General features: G+C 40.7%; 1 protein-coding gene across 4 annotated transcripts in view; it reads left to right on the top strand.

Annotated features, from left to right (window-relative positions):
- The window catches only part of MLPH (melanophilin), a 71,678-nt gene extending 55,077 nt beyond the window's left edge, over window positions 1-16,601 (top strand). For all 4 annotated transcript variants that reach the window (XM_063317836.1, XM_063317835.1, XM_063317834.1 and 1 more), the window contains 5 exons: window positions 3,632-3,787; window positions 4,819-4,911; window positions 8,656-8,713; window positions 14,011-14,108; window positions 15,541-16,601. In XM_063317836.1, coding sequence (XP_063173906.1) covers window positions 3,632-3,787; window positions 4,819-4,911; window positions 8,656-8,713; window positions 14,011-14,108; window positions 15,541-15,567 — 432 coding nt within the window. In that variant the 3' untranslated portion in view covers window positions 15,568-16,601. The remainder of the gene's footprint in view (window positions 1-3,631; window positions 3,788-4,818; window positions 4,912-8,655; window positions 8,714-14,010; window positions 14,109-15,540) is intronic.
- Window positions 16,602-23,578: the final 6,977 nt, after the last annotated feature.

Genomic DNA, 23,578 nt, shown 5'->3' with positions numbered 1-23,578 from the left:
AGTCTAGGACAGAGAGAGTGGTGCAAAGTCACCCAATTGGCTTCCATGCCTAAGGCAGAACCCAGGTCTCCCCACTCCTTAACCACCTCACCCCACTGGCTCTCATGTGTGTATCAAATCCGTAAAATTAAGCATGAGGGAAAAAGAATCCAGCTGTTTTGTGGTGACCAAACTGTCAGGAAGTCCCAAGTTTTTATCTCAGGTCAGTCTTGAATTTACTAGGTCGCCTCATGCAAACAATTATTTCTTGTTCTCAACATTTACCCTATCCTCTGCAATATGGATATAATAAAGTTGTCTATCTCATAGGTATGTTGCAAGATTTTCTGGGATACAGTATCTAAAATGCTTTAAACTGCTGCAGTGTAGGGTGAGTTGGGATTCACATTTGCCACACAATTCAATTCAGATCGTAATATGGTAACTTGTAAAATACCCTGTTTCACTTCAAAGCAGTTTGGCGGCCACCCAAATCTTGGTCTGGAAATCAAAAACCCTGCAACCTATTTAAATTAATAAATGGTTGTAACTTTTTTTCTGTCTGATAGAATTGGATCATACTTGAAAGTATATTAGCTCCTAAGGAAGAATGTTTACCAGATTTCAGAGAAATTAGTAGGATGCTGAAGTGTAAACCTTTACATTTTATTTGTTTTAAAAAGAGAACTGCTGATAACTGCACTGTTCTCGAGTACCCTGGATGGCATTGCAAGCATATACTTCTGATGGGATGATTTTTTCACGTTTCAGATGATAAAGTGCAGATCTCAATGGGAGTACTGTGGTTACGATGTGAGGGTCTCCAAAACCAGTGGGCGTAATCCCATGATGTAAATGAAATGGAATGGTGTTCAGATCTCAACTGGACCTCGCCCACCTCTTTGTTCTGGCCCTGCTGATTTTTGGGGTGCCACTTCCAATACGACACTCAAATGACAAGTGTGAACCCCAGGCTGGAAAAAGTTGTGCACCCTTATCTTGCACTTCTATATAATTACTACAAGAAGTACATACAGCTGCATAGAGGAGATTTGGCTTTAAAAATGCAAACTTTCTGAAGTCTAAGTTCAGTTGGCACTAGGGTCATAACTGCAATAGCACAGTGGATGCACCTAGCATGCAATGACGCAGGCAGAAGAATTGAACATCTAACATTTTTCTAAACAAAATCTCAGGTGCCACAAATTCACTGCAGCTCTCAATATTCCTGCTCTGGGAGACCGAACTAGCAGAGCACTTAGTATCAAAAAGAATCACATCAACATCCTTGCCTCAGAACACTTGATTGGACAGTCCTGATGAAACTATTCACTATGATCTGTCAGTCACAAAATTATACACCTAGACACACACACTCCGTTTTAAGAACAATCATGACAAGTTGATCAGGAGACCCTTTATGCAATCTGGACTGGGGGTTGGATTGCCTATGGGCCAACAAGCCAAGGTGCAATTCAGGCAAAGACAGAGGTCCTTTGGTAACAGTCAAGCACTGCCATGATTGGGGGAACAGCCTGTTCTTGATAGGACTGGGTTCCTTATAAAAGCTGAGGACTGTAGCGTGGAACCACTTTCTGAATCCAACATTGTTTGTGGACGATCAAGTGGCTATCGCAGCTAGGAATATTTTTATAGCTTTGATTAAAATGCCCGTTGTACTTCTTTCTGAAGAAAATGATCTGGCCAAATTCTTAATCACCTGTCATTTAGATTAATGCATTACCCATAACTTTTTTGCCCTATTGGGCAGATTTAGAATTCTGAAACCATCTTGCAGAACGCCTTTAAGGAGGGCAGAATATGCTTAAAACACTGCTGCCCTGGCAGACAGCCTGTTACATACTTCTAAACAAAGGTTGCACCCACCCATCAAGCTAATAGGGCCCCATCTGCAGTTCAAGAATATTTGTCTCCCTGTTTAAGTACTTTAATCCAAACACCACCACCCCCAAACCAGATACAGGGAAGGCAGGTGCTGTGTTGCAGACTTTGGCTTTATGCTGCACTGACCTATAAAGAATATTCAAAGCTACTGTATACCTGGTTAAAAACCACAGCAGCCAAATTCAGTATCCTAAATAATACAGTCGTACATTGTTTCTACTAGACTTTGTTTCTGAGTCCAACTGAAGATGTCGACTTTGGATTACTTAAAAAGCCTTAACCCGGAGGTCCCCAAACTTTCTCAGTTCGCAGGGCCCCTAGTGGTTCCCAAACTGTGCAGTGTGGTGCCCTGGGGCTCCACAGCGAACTTGCCAACAGTTCCGTTTATTTAATAGTAAAATATCTCACAGACCCCTCTAAGCATGGTTTGGGAATCACAGTCGTAACCAATATGAGGCCAAGAACCTGCTTGGACTTGATAGTTTTAATTGGACACCCTATTATAAGTTCCCCAACCAAGAGATGTTTGGCTGGTAGGACATGAGAAAAAGCTCTTTTCCATAGCATCATCCTGCTCCTCCACACCTTCACTGGGGGCAATATTGGTTATAAACACTGTTTTTTTTAATGGAGTTTAAATTCCAATCTCTGATTTGATGTTAAAGAAGTTTCTGTTTTTTTTAAAAAAAAGATAGCTTTAATGGTACATTTGTAATAGCCTGGTAAGCCCAACAGTTCTGAAGTAGTTTTATAAGTAAATAGTACTTACAGTACTATTAAATATGAAAATACCCCTCTATCTGGCCTTTCCCCTATCAGGCTTGAAGATGATAACAGCTCCTTGGGGACTAGGATCAATTTTGTTGCCCCTTTTCTCAGATTCCCAACTTCCTTTTATGATTCATAGCACATAGACCATGCATTCTTGGTTGGGATGTGGTGGTGCTCTGCCTGAAGGCCATACGTGGCATGGCAGAGATGATATGCCTCATCTTAATGCTTGTGAGCAGAGGCAAGGCACTCTGCTGCATGAAGCATGCGGTGAGGCTGATCTACCTTGACCAGAGGCCTCACCTCAAAGGAAGGGACTTTGGTGCTGTAAATGCACAAAAGCCACCTTTGGGAGTCTAGCAGTGGAGCTAGAAATGGGGTTGGGAGAATGGCTTCACTTGCAATTTTTGTTCAAAGGTTTTCCTTAAAGGTCTCCTGAAGCAAGGCACTCTTTCCAAAGCATCGCACCCCTCAGTTGTTGACTCTGTGATGCTCATAGCTTAGTAAATGTGCTTGAAAAGTCCAGTTGGGTTCTGATTGTTTCTATCAGAGATTAGAAAGTGGGATGAGGGAGAACACTTTTTGAAGTTAATTGCCACAAGTTCATTTTTATATGGTGGTGGTGGAGGGAAATGGCTAGATTAAGCTGCCATTTCTAAGTCCAACCTTGAATCACTGTCATATATAGCTCACCACCACCACTGGATCATCTTTTTTCTAACTAAAAAGTCATCTTTTTCCTTTCAGCTTCCTTATATCCTTGAAATTAACCTACTCCACTCTATTCCAAATGCAGCTATGGACTAGGATTTTGGGAGAGTGATCTGGTGCTGACCATTTCATTATCATTCCCTTTCCTAATAATCTGTAGCAGAGAAAATACCTTTATTGCTGAACTGAGATCATGTTGATCAAGAATTCAAAGAGATCCTTGACAGTAATCTAGCTGGAAAGTAACTAGTCCTGTTGGTTGCAGGTGCCTATTCCTGTGGAGAAGGTCTATGGATTGCAGAAAAGACTAAGAGACTTAGGCGACCAAGCCCATCACAGTGCAACAACAGACTCAGAACTGTCTGAGCTGGAAGACAAATTGGCATCTGATATGGCTGAAGTGCAACCCAGAGCGACTGAGGTAAATCCCTGTTGTCTTTGTTAAAAGGCTGCTTGGGTTGATTCTAAGCAAGAATTCCGCAGAAAATTGTCCCATACAAAAATCAGACCCATAGAACAGCTTTAAGTATTTTAGCCACAGTTGAAATGTGCCTAAAAAACCATATTTCTTTACATTTCTCAGATAAATGATAGCCACAAACTTTATGAACACCGATAGCCTATCAGTGGTTCAGGCACTATCATCTGCCTAATACAGAGCAAGGAATTTTAAATGAGTTATCGGGATAACAATATCTTTTTAAAAAGATTTTAAAGCATAGAAGCTAGAATACAGCCTTATTGGATTCTCCTTGGCAAGGTAGCCTTATCTTTGCATACAATTTGACTGAAGTCAGTCAAAAAAAAAAGGCATAGTTAATAGAATGGTAGCAACTTTGGCCCAACATTATAAAGGGGATTCAAATAAAATGCAGTTCTTAAACCAAGAAAAGTAACATATAATCAGTTTCCTTTCTTAATATATTTCTCTATGAAATAAGAGAGAATATGATTGCCAATAGGGAGTTGGTCGTGCCTGAACTTTATTTTGCAAGCTAGTGCAGCACAGTTGAAGGCAAAGCAGTTTTGCCTCAGAAATCCGGGAACTCGTTAATGAAGGCAGAGAACAATTGGTTCTGAGAAGAGTCGTTTTTTCCATTGTTAGCACCTGGTTTGTATGTTGCAGTGAAATCAGGGTGCAGTCTGTTAAAAAAAAAAAAGCCCAAGCCTGAGGAAGTTTGGAAAGCCACGATCATGTTACATGAAGCATGGCATTGCTTGTTCCCTGTATTATTTTTATAGCACTGAAACAGCTGAAGACCATCATCCCCAGACTCCAGTCCATTGGCATGGCAAGTGCCAAATGCAATAGCACTACTGCTGCACTGTCTTAAATTAGGGATAGTTGTTTGCCTCTGCATGTGTGCATATAGACAACCATGTATTGGCATTGTGCCAGGAAAAAGTCCAGTTGCTTTTATGACAGAATAATAAGTGCTACTTTCTGTAAAGGTATCTGATATAGAATCCCGAATCGCTGCACTGAGCGCTGCTGGGCTGACAGTCAAACCAGTGGAAAGGCCTAAGAAAAAAAGAAGCATCCAGGTGAGTATACTTTTGCAAAGGAGGGCAGTGGCGCATTTTTTCTCACTGTTAAATGGCCTCTGGATTCAAGTTTATAATCATAAAAAGCTGGGGAGATCTGGACACTGTCCTTCCAAGGACAGCAGGAATTCTAAGCACTCTTAATAGGCAGCAAATCTCACTTGTTAGCTGTATTGTTTCATCTTTCCTACCTGTTGGGTTGGTTCTCCGGTATCTACGTGTTGAATGTATGATAAGGGAAGATATGCCCCAGGCTCCTTGCTCCTTCTTGGGCTTTAGTGTGTTTTTTCAATAGTTTGTAGACCAGATTTATCTCTATGTATCTGACTGTCAGAATGCCAGGCTCCCAGGAATTATCTTACATTTTTGGATGTTGCTTGAACTAAAATGGCTAGAGTTGAATCTGTGGTTAAATTGGTCCATGAGTTATGAAAGTAAAGAATTTTCAGCATGTCTTCTAGTGCCAACTAGTGCGTTCTGCGAATCCTCTGCCTATTTGTCCTACATAGTAGCTTTCACAGTCAGTGCATTGTATGTTGTAAATAATTCCTGTTCTGTCTTTTTTAGTTGTTGGATCTTTGGGTTTGTTTAAGATACTTTGGAGGGATTTTGTTAGTTTGTAGCTACTTTGATGCTTTGTGGCTGATGTAATCTGCTGGTGGTTTCTGAGATATTTTTAATGTATGGGAGAATTATTCTTTTTATGGGTTGTGGTGCTTGTGTTCTAGTGGGTTGCATGGAAAGGCACTTCTAATGACATTCTGTGGCTACATATTACATTGAAGGATGCTGTTAAGGTTGTCCTGTTCCTCCTCTTTGGAGTTCTGGGCTGCCTCAGTATGTTTTTCCTTGTCTGAATAGCCCTCTTATGCTGAGCAGTTGGATTGTTGCTCTGGTAACACAGCACTTGGTTTGTTTGTGTTGTTTTTCAGTATACCTGAGTATGAAGTCTGCCATTGTTACCTCTGCTGATGAGAATATTTAGGAATGGTAGTCTGTTATTCTATTCTTCCCTTATAAATTTGATTCTTTTGAAGACTGATTTTGTTATGTGTGTTTTTGGTTACGACAAAAGTATTATCCATCTAGCATATTCATATTTAGAGTTGTTTATGGGAGAGGGCTATTATTTGCAGACACTGCATGACTGTTTCTGCTATGCATCCTGAAATTGGTGATCCCACAGAGGTTCCTCTGATTTGTTTGTATATCTACCCATCAAACTGAAAATAAATGGTGAGGCAGCAGTCTATAAGTTCCATATGTCTTAAGTATTTCCATTTTTGTTTGCTTCACTTGGCTTGGTGCTTTGTATAGTAAGGTTTCAGTGCATTCTTTTGCCAGTTTTGGATCTATGGGTGTGAAAAATGCTGTGATATCAATGAGACCAGGAATTCATCTTCTTCAGCTATTAAGCTATTTGATTTTCTGAAGATACTTTAATGGTGAATTGATCACATCTATGAGATGGCCACATTTTTTAATGAGTTCTTTGGCAAGGTTATATGTTGGGGCCCCGATAGCGACACAGTTGGGTAGGGTGGTATATCTGGTCCGTGTATTTGTGGGTGTCCGTAAAAGTTTGGGAGATGGGTCCATAGCTTCTTGTACACCATTGTTCTTCTTTTGTAATTTGTCCTCTGTTGGCTAGATCATTGTGGGTTTTCTTGATTTTGATTATCTAGCTTCTATATTGAGCTTTTTTTTTAAAAAAAAGGGTATAAGCTTCTTTGTCATTCAATGGTTCTTTAGTTTTTTGGATGTGTTGTGCTCTGTCCATGATGACTTCATTTTATACTTTGTCTGCTGGTAGGATGATGTTTTGATCCTTCTCTAATATTTTTATGGCTAGGGAGGGGCAGTTTGCTGTAAGATGGTCCTGTTTTTTATTGTTTTGGTCAGAGGTATGATTGCATGTCATACATTTTCATGGATCTCATTGGAGAGCTGAAGTATTCTGAGTGCTGCTCCTAATGCTGTGAAGAATTACAACAAGGCCGTACGTGCTGCTTTACAAAGTGACAAAAAAAAAGTATCTTTGCCCTGAAGGAATGATGACACTATGAATTTAGGCAGGAGTGGAGCAGAAGAAGATGAAAAGCAAGGATGAATGAAAACCAATGAGTAACCTGTATTTAAAGGGAGCAAAGGAGATGGAGAAGAATCCTGGCAGATGGCAGGTTTCATGGGTAAAAATAAAAGCAGTTGATCTGAAGCACTTAAAAAAAAAGCACTACAATGTTAGTAGTAATACTCCATATTGGATCACTTCTGAGCCAGGAATCTTACAGCATTGGCTATAATATAGGGATTAGTAAATAAAGTCCACCAGTAAAAAATAATTTGCCACTGAGCTAATTACACAGCAGAGACAAATAGAAGGAAAATGGTTAAAGAAAGGAAGAAGGATGGCTAACACAAGTCTATACCGGAGAATACTGGTAGAGTAGCCTCAGATATTATAAATAATATAATTACTCTATTATATAAATAAATAAATTACTCTACTAATAGAATAGCCTCTTCATGATAAATTCATCAATTATATCTTACTTTTAGCCATTTTAATTGCCTATTTTGTCACTTTTGCATGAATTTGCCATAGAGCAGTTTTTCATATCCTCCATTCCAAGGCATTTAACCTTCAGCCTCCCAGGAATGCATATAATTGTTTATTGGACTGAAACTCTCCTGATAGAGCATTACCACATGATTTCAAAGTATGTGCAAGACAAGATGAGAAATGGCAAAGATGCCTTTCTTGTGCTAGTCGAAGCTATGTTTTGGCTGCTCACTGAAATTCATCCCAAGAAGATTCCCTAAATTTTAAAGTCTAATCTTGGATGACTCAAGGACAAGAGACAGGCACCTTTCGGCCCAGCTTATTTTTTGAAGCAAATACTCTATTTGCTCTGAAATCTATTAGGGATTGCCTAGATAATTTTGAAGGTATCACCATAAAGGTTTAAACCTAGATCACCATAGCTGTTGTATTTTTTTTTTAACTTCCATTGCATGATTTTTCCAACATACCCAGCAACCAGTTATAATAATTACCAATTATAGTAATGAAAATTCTGACCAATAGGCAATGTTTAATTAAGACTACAAATTTAAAGAAGGATACATATGGAAGAATAACATTTGAAGTATTTACCAAATAAAACTGGTGAAAGATCAAAACATAAATCTTGTTTGTTTCCTTTAAATTTTTACATGCTGATTTTCAGCTATGCTTCTACATGCTGGAGAAGCAGAAGCACATAACTCTGTAAAACTGGGATCTACAAATCAAACTCTGTTCTAGAAATTCAAAAGCTATTCCTCAGAACCTCTCTTTCAGTACTTATTGGTGGTGATTAGTGATAGACATGATCCTGTAGTCCTAAGAGATATTTCTCCTGGCCTTTCTAATGTGACATTAATAACTGCATATTGCAAATGGCACTGTGATAAAAGGAATTGGCGCTGTGTAGCATTGGAGAGTGTTAGGGGGAAATAAGATACTCAGCTTTTTAAAAATGTCTAATCCAAATAGAAATAAATATTGCACTGAAATGAATAAATCCAAGCAGATGAGTACATCAGCCAAATAGATGAATGACTCACAAAACAGATGAGTGGACTGACATTTATTTGTGGGCCAAAATGCTGTCCTGCTGAGGAAAAGTTGGGTGTAAGTTGCAAGGGTGACAATTACAGCCAACCCTTATTTACATGCTAACAAGATTTTATTCCTTTTAGGTCATGTCTATGCCGCATGTGTTGAGGAGGAAATTCAATATTTCCCATGAAACTGCAAGTAAGGCCTTTGCTCATTTTTGCAAGAACTGGAGAAAAATGCTCAGTTGATTGTCAGCCCCTGCCTAATAATAGTTGCCTTAGTTAAAAGCAGAGTTGAGTTACTTTCTGCATCAGCGTACCTGGAATGTACGGGTCAGTCTGTCTCTGATCTATGTCATTTTCATACACATTCAGCTGTTACTCTGCCAGATTTTCTGCATCATGCTGAAAGAGCCTCGAAGACAATTCTTTTCATATGCAACTTTCCTCATGTTGTTTGAATCTTTCTGTAATGTATATATTAGTATCAAAAGATCACCCGGGCTAGTAAATCCAGATGCATTCAAAACAAAATCCCAAGTAATCATCTTTATGAGTAATAGAGGCACCGCAACTTGGTGTGCAGTTGTGGTGTCATCATATGAGAATGGTTTAAGATTACTTGGTAAATTGTAGAACGTCTAATCCTGCAATATATCAGTGACTCTAAGAAACTGGAAGGGTGGAGGAGACACCCAAAGGGCCACTCAAGGAAGACCAGATTGGAATCTAACCAGTCACTGGTAAGCGTTGTGTGGCAATATGAGCAGAAAAAATAAATATTTTGCTGCTTTCTTCATGTCTGCTGAATGCTGCCCAGCAGCTCTTTTTAAAGCGACTCAGTCCTTCCTAGGGAAGAAGAATTGCCAACTGTTGACCTTTGGAGAGATGGGGACCAGGACAGTTCAGCCCTCCTGGTCTTCTTTGATCTCTCAGTAGCTTTTAATATCATCAACCATGGGGTCCTTCTTGACCACTTTCAAGGGATTGGTAGGGGGGAACACCATTATTTGGTGGTTTTCCTCTTTCCTAAGAGCTCAGTTCCAGTTAAGAGGGGGTGAGAGATCTAACCAGAGACTTCCGTCCTACGGAGTGCCCCAGGACTCTGTACTCTCACCACTTCTCTTTAACATCTTTAACAAAATCACTGGGAGGTAACACCTGTCAGCATGGGATCAGATATCAGCAGTTTGCTGGTGATCCCAAGTTATATATCTTGGCCCTGCCCCAAACAGGATGCAGTAGAGCTGCTGACCCAGTGCTTGGAAGTGGTCAGGGTCTGGATGGGGAAGGACAAACTCAGACTGAACCCCTCCAAGACAGAGTGGCTTTGGATCTGTGGGCCAATTGATTCCAGTGTAGCACCATCTTTGACTCTGAATAGGGTTGTACTCCCCCTAGGTCACTCATGCCTTAGTCATCTCTCATTTGGATTACAGTACATAATGTGCTCTATGTGGGGCTGCCCTTAGAAAGCATTTAGAGGTCACAGCTGGTACAACATGTGGCAGCCTGGGCAGTTGTGGCTGTTACCTGTTATACTCAGGTGACTCCACTGCTGTGGGAGCTGCATTGGCAGCTTGTTGGTTTCTGGATGTGATTCAAGGTGTTACTTGCCACTTCTAGAGCCTTCCTTGGCTCTGGAACAGGTTATCTGAGGGTCCACTTTCTCCCATATTCATCTGCCTATCTGATCAGATCAAACAGGCTCAACTCCCTCTCATCTTTCTGAGAAATCATCTAATACAACCTAGGAAATCGGCATTTTTACACAGTGGAACTCCCACCCTGCAGACATCAGCCTATCTCTCCTTCCTAGGCTTCAGGAGAGCAGTTAAAGACTGGTGTTTCCATCTAGTCTGGGAGGAAGGCATGCCTTGAATGCTGGGATGCATTGGAGGACATATAACTTTATTATTATTATTATTATTATTATTATTATTATTATTATTCCCTTATAACTTTATTCCTTCAGTGAATTTATTTTTATTGATTTTTTTTTCTCTATGGTGTTTCTGCTGCTCAGAACCTTTGAGAAATAGTGGCATACAAATGTCAAAAATAAACAAAAATGTATTTAATTTGTAATATCAAGAACTATTATCATTGCCAGGCAAAAATGCATTTCCTTTATAATAATTTAGAGGATTCTGCTCCTTCATTTTTCTTGTATGCTGTTGTATTCTAACTGATCATTGATGAATCTTTGCAAGAAAAATTTAACTTAGCAAATGGCATGTTGTTAGATGTATGTGGAAAGTCAGTATTAAACTAAAATGTGGAATATATCATAATCAGGAATATAATATTTCAGGAAATACATATTTGAATTGGATGCAAATTACATTAGTCTCCACTATTTTATGCAATGTGGTTGTAAAATGGTGCTTAAAAATGGACTTTGTGCTGTTAGAAAGGACCCTGAAGTAATGTTAATGGGAAAGCACAAGGAAGCTAATCGGCTGGAACTTAGGCAGCCTCAAGCAAGCGGAGTAGCAGGGTGTCTGCATAATAACCACCATCCTGCAAGATGGTGTAGAAGATTTGGCCACACAGATGAGTCTGTTCTTGAGAACATAGAGGAGGAGGAGGAGGACCACCTAGCAGTTGGACTGAATGTTCTTGCAAGGAAAAAAAACGGAATTGAAGTCTGACTATTGTTAAAAGCCAAAGAGAAAAAGCAACATTTTTTCCTGTGTTTGAATTCAAATAAACCAGCTGCACTTGGAACTTACTTTTTCAGAGGTTTGTATGCCCGCCCCCCGTGCCAGTCAAAGCAAAGGGTGGGAGACGCTACTTTGTAACGTTCATAGAGTGTCCCTCAAAGTACTGCACCTGTTTCTCAACCAATAAGAAGTGAAGAGTGAAGTGTGAAGAGGAACTGAAACTTCACGGTGCGTAGGTAGCGAGCAAGTTCAGCAACAAGAGCAACCAAAGAGACTAAAGTCTGATCATGGGGGAGAATATTGCAACTGGGAATTTGAAAAATAAAGGCATCAAACATGAAAAAAAACCGTTAAATTATAAGCCCTATGGGGTTGCAGAAAGAAAGGCTCAAAGCCTGCTAAGCATATGCAAGATGATTTGCGGGGAGAGGCCCTTGACGTAGCTACCTGTCTGCAAAACCGGCTGTCGACAAAGGTGCGATTTTATGCAACGGGAGCAAAGCCATTCAGTCACACCTAAAGGTATTGGAATGCAAAACTTACGCATATATCTGTAAGGAAAAAGAACAAATTAAATTGCAGAAGTCAAGAATATTGCTGGGCTGTCAAATAGGAGCAAAAGGCTACAGGGTTTTGGTTGTCAGTAGCCGAGGCACAGTCACGGAGGGAAACGGCATGGGAAGGAACCGAATCCTTGCACAAAGCCAAAACAGGGTTTTCAACAAAAAAAAAGCATGATGCCCATGGAAACGTACACCGCCAGAAAGCCAGGTCAGTGGCAGAGCGTTACACACAAAAATAGACCGTTTGAAGTAAATGGATCTGTTGGAACGGAACAAGGGATAATGGGGAAAACTAGATTTTCTACATAAAAATACTTGTACTGTACCATAAAATCAATGCCACTGCTATGGCAACTTAGCCTTTGCATCAGTAATGCATATCATCGCCAGATATTGATTGATTGATATGCTGCATAAAGCCGTCTTTCAAAACAACTGTGAAATCAGTCTATTGTTTACCTGCAGAAATATAAAAAAAACCTGGTACGGCACTGCTGCGCTGTGTATTGTTTCCATCTGTGTCTAACTAATTTGAAGTTAATCCTCAGACTGTCAGGCTACTTCGTGAAGTATTTCTCCATTTTGTACCTCTCTGTTGTCTTTGGCCTATGGCCGAAGCATGTTTTTATTCCCTTTTTTACAGAAGGGGCATCCCTTTGAATGAAGACCGTAGGCCTTCTGGTGGGGGTCCCTACACTTGGGAACTCTGCTGTGAGGGAGGCGGAATGGGCAATTACACTGTAACCGGTTCAGCTCTAGGGCGAAGCGTTTTGCATTAAACCGTTTTTCATCACCTTGTCTGAGCAGCTCCTGTTACAGTACTGCTTTATCGTGTGACAGTTGAATGGCATTAAAGCAAGCAGATCTGGGTCGAACTCCTTCCTCCACCCTGCATGCAGACAGACACACATGCCATGGCATTTATCACCTTATTGTGATCGGTTTCTCAGCCTAGCCTCACAGGCGTGTTGGGAAGATAAACAGGAACCCGCTCCGTTTCGCAAAGGGAGAGTGCAACTCACTGGTCTGATTTAAGTATTGGTATGCCCTCTAAACTTTAAATTTGGTAGAAGGACATGTTTTAATTATTTCTTTGGTTACTATATTAAGGATTGGAGACCATAATATTTAATTGGGGTGTGAATGCTTCCAAAAGATTCAGAAGTGCTTCCAGGACTGCAAGCAGACCTTCTTCCTGCTTTTTGCTTCCATGTGAACCTGGACAAAACGTGTGGCTACTTTAAGAGTCACGTTGTCTTCAATGAGGGAACTCTGCTACTTCAATGACTGGCAGAACCAATTCTTCCCAATCATTTTCGGAGATATCACAGAGCTCAAGTTTTCTGACTGACACCTAGTAATGAGAGGATGCTAACCAAATTGTGACATTTGGGGCTGGTATAAATAACTGCATGGAAAGAGAATTGCTGAATAAATGCTTGAAAATTTGTTAACCAGATGTTCCTTTAACTATAGAAGATTTACTTAATTCCACTCTTCCCAAGTATCAGCTATCTCCAGTTTTATTACCTATATCAAATAATCTATGGAGTTGTCTTTGATATACAGGTAGTCCTCATTTAGCGACCATACTCGGTCATTAGGCAAAGAGGTCGCTGAGTGAAACTGCAACTGTGCTTATGATCTTACTTCAGCTTTCCTTTGCTTTACAGACTTGTGAAGGTCATAAATGCAAGGATTGGTTGCAAAGTTACTTTTTCATCACTGCAGACGGTCACTAAGCGAGGACTAGCTGTATAACCTTGTTTAAGTATTAACAACTGCTGAATGACAGTGACTAAAATACATTCAGGAAGAACAGGAAATCCTCAAAGGCCATTTGCTCAATGACCATTTGAAGTTACGATGGTGCTGAACGAATGGTAATTACAGCCGGTCCTTGAAGTCGCAGTACCCCTGGGGTCAGGTGATCAAAATTCAGGCACTTGGCAGTCGGCCCACCTTTATGACCACAGCGTGTGCTTCAAGTCCCCCCACCCGCCTATCTCCCCCACCATCTCTGTCCTTTCCGCTGCCCTGCACTCTGCCACCACCTATCCCTGCCAACCCCCGCTGCCCCCAGCTGACCTTCGCTGGCTTCTTCCTCCCGCTGCTGATGAGGCCACGCAAAGGGGCAGCAGCCGCCTTGTCAGTAGCAGGAGGAACGCTTCAGTCCTTTCCCTATTCTTACCCTTTGAGAGTAGCTAAACAGGAATAAAATTATTCCAGCATCTTGCCATCCACATAACTTCCTTTAACTTTTCCAGGCAATGCTGAATCTTTTGCTCGGAACTCCTATTACAGAGGTTCACTGACACAGCGAAATCCAAATGGAAGAAACAGAAAAGCAGATCACATCTTTGCGGCAAGTACTCAGAGTTTACTTCATTGCCTTCATGCTGTCTGAGAACAGATGGCAGAACAGGGGCAGCAGCAGACGGGTAGAGGAGTTCACAACAGATCTGATTGCCTTGAAGTGCCAAATCCCAATTGGCAGTTGGCTTTTGCACTGACTGCAGAATAAAGATATGTGGTCAGTTCCAGATAGGAGGCTGCTATTAATATGAAAACACGCAAATTAGACAGAATCCAGAATCAGACAAAGTGGAATAATACAGCCAATAACAATATAGCAAGCTTTGGCATAAGCGTAATCATGTGATGATATATAACCATATAATTGCCAACATTTTTATACAAGCAGATAAATGCATAAACAGTAACTTTATCCTGACAGGCTGATTTCTTATTTTAAAATTGAATTATAAAACCAGCTAGCTGTAGTAGAGCTAGCCCACTTCATTGGCAATTCCACATTATGTGGTGTCCACGTGAAGGATAGAAAACTCCACAGGATCTTTTTTTCTTTCAGCCATGGCCCTAAGCAAGAGGGCTGTTCTCGCAACCACAAAAATACCAGTTCCTGCTTCTGCTTTTTCTGCTGCTGCTTCTCTGCAGCAGCATACTGTTGCTAAGTCTGGTTTGCACCAGGGAGCACTCTTATTTTTAAAAGATGTGTGAAGGAGTTGGAATTATGTAATACATCCATTTCCAACCATATCAAAAAACTTACCCTTCAGCAGGCCTACATGGTTCACACTTGAAACTGGAAATGACAAATCATAACAAAAGCTCTGGATTATGTGGACGGGGTGGGAGTGCACTGGTTTGGGGGGCATACCAGCTGGCTTTTGGGGAATAAATGGGTGAACTCGTCTTAGTCCTTGAGAAAAAGTCTGGGTTGGAAGTTCTCTTGGAATTATAATCCAAAATAATGACCTGTATCTTTCTGTTGTCTTTCAGTATTGATTAACATTTTCAAAATGTTACGGATGGGACAACCACTATCAGGGAAGGGTTAATTCCTGCAGATAAACAGATTTGTTTCGTCTTACCCTAATGTGTTTTTCTTCCAGCATAATACATGTCCGAGTATGTATGTAAATGTAAGGTTCTCCTTGTCATCTTTTTTCCCTATCATTACGCTTACAGTTCTCTAACAGTCGTCATGTCTTTTTTCCAAGAGGCATCTGCAGCTAGAAAGTGTTGGCCTCACTCTTTGGTTTCATGACAACGTTTTGCATTGTTCTGAAGCCAGTCAAAAGGGGGACACTGATTGCTACGAGCCATAGGAGCATCCAGGAGCATTTGTGCCCAATCGGCACCCACCCCCCTAAACATTTAACTCCGTAAATGGCCTGGGGAATGTTGTTGAACAATCTCAGTCCAGCAATTTTTAAGTGTGGTATTACTGACTGGTTCCCAAAGGCTCACATTGGGGTTTTGATATTTTACAGAAACCTGTGATGACCCATCGGTCTTGAAAACAGTGGAATCTTCTGAGACCGATACTGCAAGATCTTGGCTCAAAGTTTCATCCTGGTTGCTTTTCTCCCATCTGCCTGTCTACTTGTTCCATGAAAGAAGGAAAACGAAAATGATTCTCTCAGCAAGAATCCTCTGGAATTGAGGCTCTCACTTCTCTAGCAGAGCAGCCAACTTATGAGACAACTTATGCTATGGAGTCCCTTCCTCAACTCCTTCCTTAGTTACCAATTCACATATTTTAAACAGAACTTGGGCTCAAGCATTTTTCTTCTTCATCCACTCCTTAAAATATGTTTATATTCTATATGGCCAAGTGGATTAAAGGCATGTTTTCCAGGCCACTAAGCCCCTCATTTAGCTTTGTTGGTCCCGTGTATACATCCTCTAGTTTCAGTGCTTGGAACTGTCCAGGATTCATGTTATGCTGCTAATTACTAAATGATTGTGTGATAAGGAGAAGGATTTGATTGTTTAATTTTTGATGCTGAAAAATCAATAATTCCTGCAGGTAGCTTGTACTCTTTTAATTAAATCTTTGTGTTCTAATTGCAAAAATAGATTCAGTAACACTGTTTAAGACTAATTCATTAGCATAATAAATGGATAGCTGCAATTTTGTCTAGTGCAACTAATTCTGTTGACCCACTGGATTATAGTCCCTGGAAATTTATGCCACTATAGACTTCCCTCATTTTATGCTAGGATTATGTTCCCAAAACCTTGCATAAAGCAAATTTGCATAAATTAATAACCAGTGGAAAAAAGTAAATTGCTGAGTATGGTGGCAAATTTTGTAACCCAAATGCATTGTAGAGAGTAAGGAAGATAACCTTGACAGAGATACGCAAGATCTGTGGCCCAGGAAAAAGGGGCTGAAGCATTTTTAAAGTCCAGAGCGAGATAAGATTGGGCAGTGGCTCAGGCAGACGCCTCCCTATTTCTCTGAATTTTAAGGAGGAGGAGGAGGCACAGCACTATCAGACTTGCAAGATTTTATTACAGTCAATCTCAATAAAGTATAGTTCTGGTCTTCCTGTGGAGTTGACTTCCTGGTCTGGCCTCCCTAGTGCGGCTGACATGCATTGACAAATGTGCTCATAAATATTTAGAGCCTTGTTCTTAGGCACTACATTACTCAAACATGCATTCTTTGTCTCGTGTTCTGTGTACAATGGAAGTATTTTCTGCATCTTTTTGATAGCTGGGTTTCTAATGCACAAGGTTTTCATGGCAAACCAAGGGGAGGAATGCATTACAAATTTTATTAGCATTCATCATCATTTTACACACAGTAGATTCGCTCAGGTTAAAACCTTGTCCTAGGGCTGAGGATCCTTCACCAGCTTCAGGGCAACATAATATGTCCACTTTTGTTTCTAGTGTTAGGTTCTTTTCATTGTCATTTTGAGTAGAGGGTTGGACAAAGTACTGATAGTCTTTTTGGCCCTGTAGTAAGAGTAGCAGCTATTGTAGGTATGGAAGTAGGTGAGAGAGAGGATGCACAACTAGCACACAACACAATGGTAAACTTGTGAGTGTGGACAGAAAGGGATTTGGGCAGGAAGAAGTCTTGGGATGTTTTGCAGATTCATGTAAAGTGAGGGAAACTTGCATGTTATTCTTGGCTTTAAGGTTCACAAAACTTTTATTCCTTTCACTACTCCAAAATAATCTGATATCATTTTGGAATATGTTCTGTTAGCTCTTTTAGGCTAGCCAGTTATACAAACATGGTATATGATGTACAAACATGACATAGGAAATTTTTTTTTCTCACTAGCGCAAGAGGTCTTCCAGAAAGTAGCAAAGACCATGGATGGTTCACATAAAAAAAATAATATCTGCTGTAAATCTGGAAGGCCATTTTCAGTCCACGTAGATAATACTACCATGTAGTGTGACAACTTTCTACTACTACTACTACTGTGCGGGATAATAAAAAGTTATAGGCTGTTAATTACCTCATTTATAGTTTTACCTCCCTCCCCCCCAAAAAAATATAATGAAGCAAATCAGTTGTTACATTTTACTCAGTTGAACGTATGTTTAGATTTTAGCCAAATAAAAGTGCATTGGTATCTGATATTCCATGAATTTAAATTCTTTTTTTAATTCATCTGAAAGGTTTTTTGGTTCTCTAGCCAAATCTAAACTGTACTATAAATCTAGAATCACGTTTTCAAACTCTGAAATTTGAATTTTTATGATAGTTGTGTATACCAAATATTCGTTGTGGTATGCCTCACATATAATTTCAGAGATTGTATCAGGTTTGGGCACAGACTTTCAGAAAATTAAGGTATTACTGACTGAAATGAAAAACTTGAACTCTGTTGGAGATCATGACCTATGTATCAAGCAGCCATTGAAACTCTGAAGTCATTGCCGTGCTGTGTTCTTAGGCATTTGTTTTCAGGGCAGAAAAGCAACGTTCAGGCCACTTCTACCACAACTGGCTGAGCGACTTTATTCCAGTATGACCAAGTGGTATTATCCTGACCCTAATATAAGTGTATCCAAAATTTATCTGCAATGTATTGATTTAGGGCTGGGCAATGCTTCAAGTGTGATTCCCAGAAGGTGCTTTGGAGCACATGAGAAGGCAAATGCAACTTTCTGCAACTAACAGTCACATCTTTTTGGGGGGGTCACATGACTGCTTTAAACCATTGCAGAGAGGTGCTATGTTTATGCCTTCGTGCAGTGCAACCTTTTGAAATCAAATCTAAAGTGTGGACAGCCCTGATATTTATGTCTTTGGTAATCAGTTACAGTACATGTGTACCCATTTTCTCACATAGTTAAAGACACACAAAGGAACTGAAAATCTTTGCTCCTATATCTGTTTCTCTGATTAATGTTTTTCCCAAGCTGTAGAAAAAATCTTGAGTTCAGACCAAAATTCTTAGTTTTAATGCTAATACATCTTTGCTGAATTGTTTGCAGTAAATAACCAAATTAGAAGCCATTTTCCAGTTACAGCTGTGACTTTTCAATATCCTGAACTTTTAATGCCTCCTGTAAGCTATCTTTCATTACTATGTTCTCATCAACCATTATGTGTCCAGATCTCTTCCAGTTAATATAAATTAATTTCATTGATGCAGTCAGGAAGAGAAGTCTGTGTTACATGTAGTTTCATTATTCTTTCTTCAGGGCTATGTTTTCTCAGATAAAGCAATTTGGGGACAATGTAATAGAGTGGGAGGGGATTTTGGATAACCTTTTGGAAGAAGAGACACCCACACCCCACATCCATACACGGTGACGGAACTTCATTCTAAAGCAATCGTAGCTACTGGAACTCTTAACAAAAAGAATCAGGTAACCCCACCTAATGCATCCCTTTTGCCCTGAAGAAGACATTATACTCACTCTGTACATCTTACCTATCAGCTTTTATCTTGATTCAGAAATATAACCAGGTATGCTGCACTTTAAATAAACGATGTTGTATTCCCCACGGCAAAATGTCCTGTTTTCCTTCCTCACTTTGAGGGAGATGGGGTTTTCTGCCACTCCAATTAACTACTGAAGGCTTGAGATCAATACTGCCTCCGGTCCACTTCTTTGGGCTGTGGAAAGCTGAGCCAATTAGCTCAGCTCCTAAACCAGAGCAACCGTTAGGAAGCTCTTCCAGCATTATCTCTGAAGCTGCAGGGCAGATTTCCCATGGAGGGGGGATTCCTCCCCCCCCCCATCTTAGTATTTCCTCCCTCCTGCCATGTGGACCTTGCCACCATCATCCCATTCCCCAGAGTGGCGAATGTGGGCAGCTGAAGGAGGGGGAGGTAAGGATCCCTGCTGAACCCAGTGAAAATCTTATGCCTGGGGAGCAGAAAAGCCAGCCGCCCCATGGAAGGAACTTAACCAGAAAAGAAAGTAAGATCAAAGAGAGAAAGTAATACCAAATGGAGATGTTTAAAAATGTAGAAATACATCATTTATTAGATGTTCATCCATTTCATGACAGGTTAAATGAGAACACTGAAGGAGACCATTTCAAAGAGATTTAGATCATTTCCAAAATGAAGTGGCTCTGATTAGAAGCCCCTCAAGGTGAACCCAGTATTTCTGGAGTTCTCCAATTTGCTTTGGAGAGTGATTGCTTCCATTATTGCTTGCACCTAATGTCATTGTGAACCTCTCATTGGGAAACTTCTCATAGAAAACACCAGGAAGGAGGGATCAGGCCCCTTCATACATCCCCACCATGCTGGGTGGAGAGGCATGTGATTTAAATGGGAAAACTTCCCCATTTGAGGCACGAAAGCAGTTCCTTCAGCTGATGAGAAGGCAGCTATTCTGAGGAAGAGGTCATATGTGGAGTCCTGTATTACAGTGGAGCAGAAACCAGAATGTGTTTTCTCTGTTACTAGGTTTTATTAGTGACTGCAGAACCATAAGAATTCTTCAACTCCTAGGATATGAGCCACTCTCCACTCTTCCCTCACGTACTGCAGATGCAGAACTACCTGCCAGACTGAGGCTCCCTGGAGGAAAGGAGACCAGAGCTCTTCCATCCAAAAGAGCAGCCCTGAGGTCCCCATACAGAGCTGCAGACCATGATCCCACCAAGCTCCCTGTGCCTATGAGACTCATTGTCACTGAATGCCTCTCTTGGTGCCCCTGGCACAGCTGTGGCCTGCTGCCCAGGGAACCACAACTAAATTAGAACCAGAAATTTTGAAATCCAGGAGCAATTGGGAAGATGTGCCATTTTATTTGACTTATTTTAAAGATACAGTGTAATTTAGCTGGACATAAGATACACACAGATCAAAGTTAGTGGCTCAAACATTAAATTAAGTCAGATGTAGATTCAGTAGAGTCAGATGTGTGGAAGGAGGAAGAGAGGAGAAAATTTGCAATTTAAATGTAAACATTGTCTTTCAATTATCAAAACCATGTTTCAGAATATCTCAAACTTGTAAAATCTCAGGTGCCACAATAATGAAGGAACACATCAGTCTAGTTTCCCAGTTAATTACCTAGTTTGCTTAAAGGAGGAAAATGTTTCAAAATAGAACATCTCCTTCCTTGAGTTGATGAAAAGGAGCCAAAGTTGTGATGGGAGGAGGGAGAGATGCCCTGTCCTGATGCTGATGTCACAGGCTGCCATGCATATACAAAAGGAAGGCATAAAAGGGGGAAAGGGACCATCAGCTTGCACTGAGCCCAGCCACTGAAGGCATAACCTGGCTGTGCCACTCTCCAGCCCCTCTTGGAGGACAGGTGAGTATTGCCCTCAGGGCAGTTTGCCAGCTCTACAAAGGTCTGCTTTCGGGAAAGTGGGAATAAGGAAGGCAAAACAAAGCCTGGCGTGCATGTTCTCAGTAGCCTCATCCAAGTTATTGGGAGAAATGCTAAATAAAGGTGTCTTCCAGATCCACTTTTTTCTCTGCATTTTCTAAGTCTTTGTTTGTATTTTATGTTTGCTTGGTAAGCAATTTCATTTTACTGTTGCCAATGGTTTGTTACTGTATTCTACTACTGTAGTAATTTCCTGTTTTCCAATTCCATTGTTTTTTAAACAAAACAGCATTGTTCCTTGTAAAGCAAAAAATATTGTAGATGTGAGATCCACAAGAACAGAATTTCCAGTGTGCTTATTTCAGACATACAATGTAAAAAACAACTTGTATTCAACAAGTAGTAAAGGTAGATTATGTTATTCCAGCTTTCCAGTTAGGAAACTAAGGCTTAAAGTTAGCCAGTAGACTCCGTCATGAAGCTGTGACTGGATCGCAACTTTCCATTCATTTGGTGTTGCTCTCTCTAACTGCAGCCAATAATTATCCCATTACATTTGGCAAGACATCTACACAGTTCAGGTAAAAGAATGGAAGGGTGTCAGCTGACATTCTGCCAAAGAAGGGAGAAAAGGAACAGCTGTTTTTCATATAAACGAATGGGCAAACGTACATTTACAAACAATAGGGATAGTAAATCATCAGAATAATAAGCTATTGATCTTGCAATACAGAATTCACAAGTTTAGTGTAAGGGGCTCTGCAGTTGAAGCCTAGTGTAACAATGATCAGTTGTGTTATTGGGCGTTGGCAGGAAGCAACAGCAGGGCTGGTACTGTATGTCCAGCACTTCCGGGTTTCCAGAACTAACGAGCAACCTATTCCTCATTAGCCACTGTAAGTGACTTCTCTTCTTTGTTCTCCACTGGTTTCATATTACTAGATATTTAAAATGGCATCACAAGAGTTTGAATTAAGACCCCAGCACTGTTAGATACCTGCTCTCAGTTGCTTGTAACATAATTACTTGCTCAGCAGGGAAGCACTATTGGAGCTATTTATTTAATTAATTTAGATAAAGATGCTCCAAATAGATTTAGATAATTGTGAGATAGTTTCATGAGTTTTTGTTGACAATAAAAATGTGTTTTTATTTTACATTATGTATTTTATTTTAATCTGTTTTATTGTAAGCCCCCCAGAGTCATGTATGTGAGATGGATAGCTATATAAATCAAATCAATCAAATAAATATGAAGCCCATTCATGTATCCTAGACAAAACATTGTTCTGCTGGCGAGGACTATGTTTAAAGGAGAAAATGCATGCACCTAAATACAAGCGAACTCACATATGTACTGTCAGAAACTGGTACTTTTAACTGAAATGTAATATGTACTTAACAAATTTACACATTCATTTTTTGCTATTTGGAAAACAGCTACATTTGATTTTGAATGGGCTTGATTAGTTCAAACAATGGAGAATTGTTTGCTTAACAAATATTTACAACCCCCAAATGATCCAGCAAAGAGCCTATTGAGAAGTTGAGCTGAACACATGCAAAAGAGTGTTCACTGCAACTTAAAAATGAAAACTTACAAAAATTGTTTAAAAAGTAAACTCTGACTTGCTTCTCCAGTATGCCAGGCTTGGCATGACAGACACTGAAGAATGCTAGTTGAGTTTTCCAGGGTGTGTGTGTGTGTACTCCTGCATCCCCCCAGCCTGGGGTTTTATGGGTCCTAGGGCAGATGGCAGAGCTGGCTGTCCAGCCTGGCCTCTTTTCAGCAAAGTTGGTCATCCTGGGCTGGTGCCCTGAGATCACTGGTTTCTGCTGAGAGGCAGGCTTTTTGCATGGCAACCAGGAAGAGGACTCCCAGGTTTCCAGAAATAAGCTACGAAGCCATGCTTTCACCCTCTGATCACTTGCTGTACTGGCTGCCAGGCTAGCATGACTCCTTTACACAGAGCAAACATATTTCCTTATGGATATGACCCAGAAAGACGCCCAATGGTCTCATTCCCAGGGATGGAAGGTAAAACTCCCATGGGTGTGGCCTGTTGGCAATCCTCTGTCTTCAGGTCAGGCATAGCCCAGGAACGACGAAGAAATTCAGCCGAACTTCAGTTCTTTATTTGCTCACACCGTATGGACAGAATCTTGCCAGACTAAAGCTACCCTACCTAACCTAAAGGGAAATAACCCGGGGGGCTCTTAGGCATGGCTACTCTGAATCTCTTAGTCTTCCCATGGTCCAGCTCCAGACTGTGTGTCTCTTGTTTTGCCCCCCTCCTTGGAATGTGCTTCCTCCTTCCTGACAACCAGCTGCATTGCTGAAGTCCATCACACTTTGCGAGAGAACATTGAAAAACCCCATGGTCAATAGGTGCTAGGTTGGCAATATGCTGGTCAGCTCTGGGGAAGGTAGGCAGTGGACACCTACAGGGCCAGTCAGATTAAAGGAACTACCTGGTAGCAGAGCTGGCAGACAGATGGAAATGGCAGTGATGAGCAGCTGGTGGAGTAGATGGGGAGGCCTCTGGTGTGTTGGGCCAGGCAGGCTGGCACGAGACTGCAAAGGTAAGTGCTGGGGACCGATGAATGAAATGGAGAGTTAGGAGAGCACGTCTCCTTAAACCAAATGCATCAGTAAATCTTAATCCCCATTCAATGGGATCGCTTATAATAAGGAAATGACGATCAATTTGGAGAAGTTTGGACTTTGGAAGAGCAAGTATTCCTGGGCCTAAT

This window comes from Candoia aspera, chromosome 1 (genome assembly GCF_035149785.1).
Source record: "Candoia aspera isolate rCanAsp1 chromosome 1, rCanAsp1.hap2, whole genome shotgun sequence".
Taxonomy (NCBI): domain Eukaryota; kingdom Metazoa; phylum Chordata; class Lepidosauria; order Squamata; family Boidae; genus Candoia; species Candoia aspera.
This window is presented reverse-complemented; position numbering and strand designations above follow the sequence as displayed.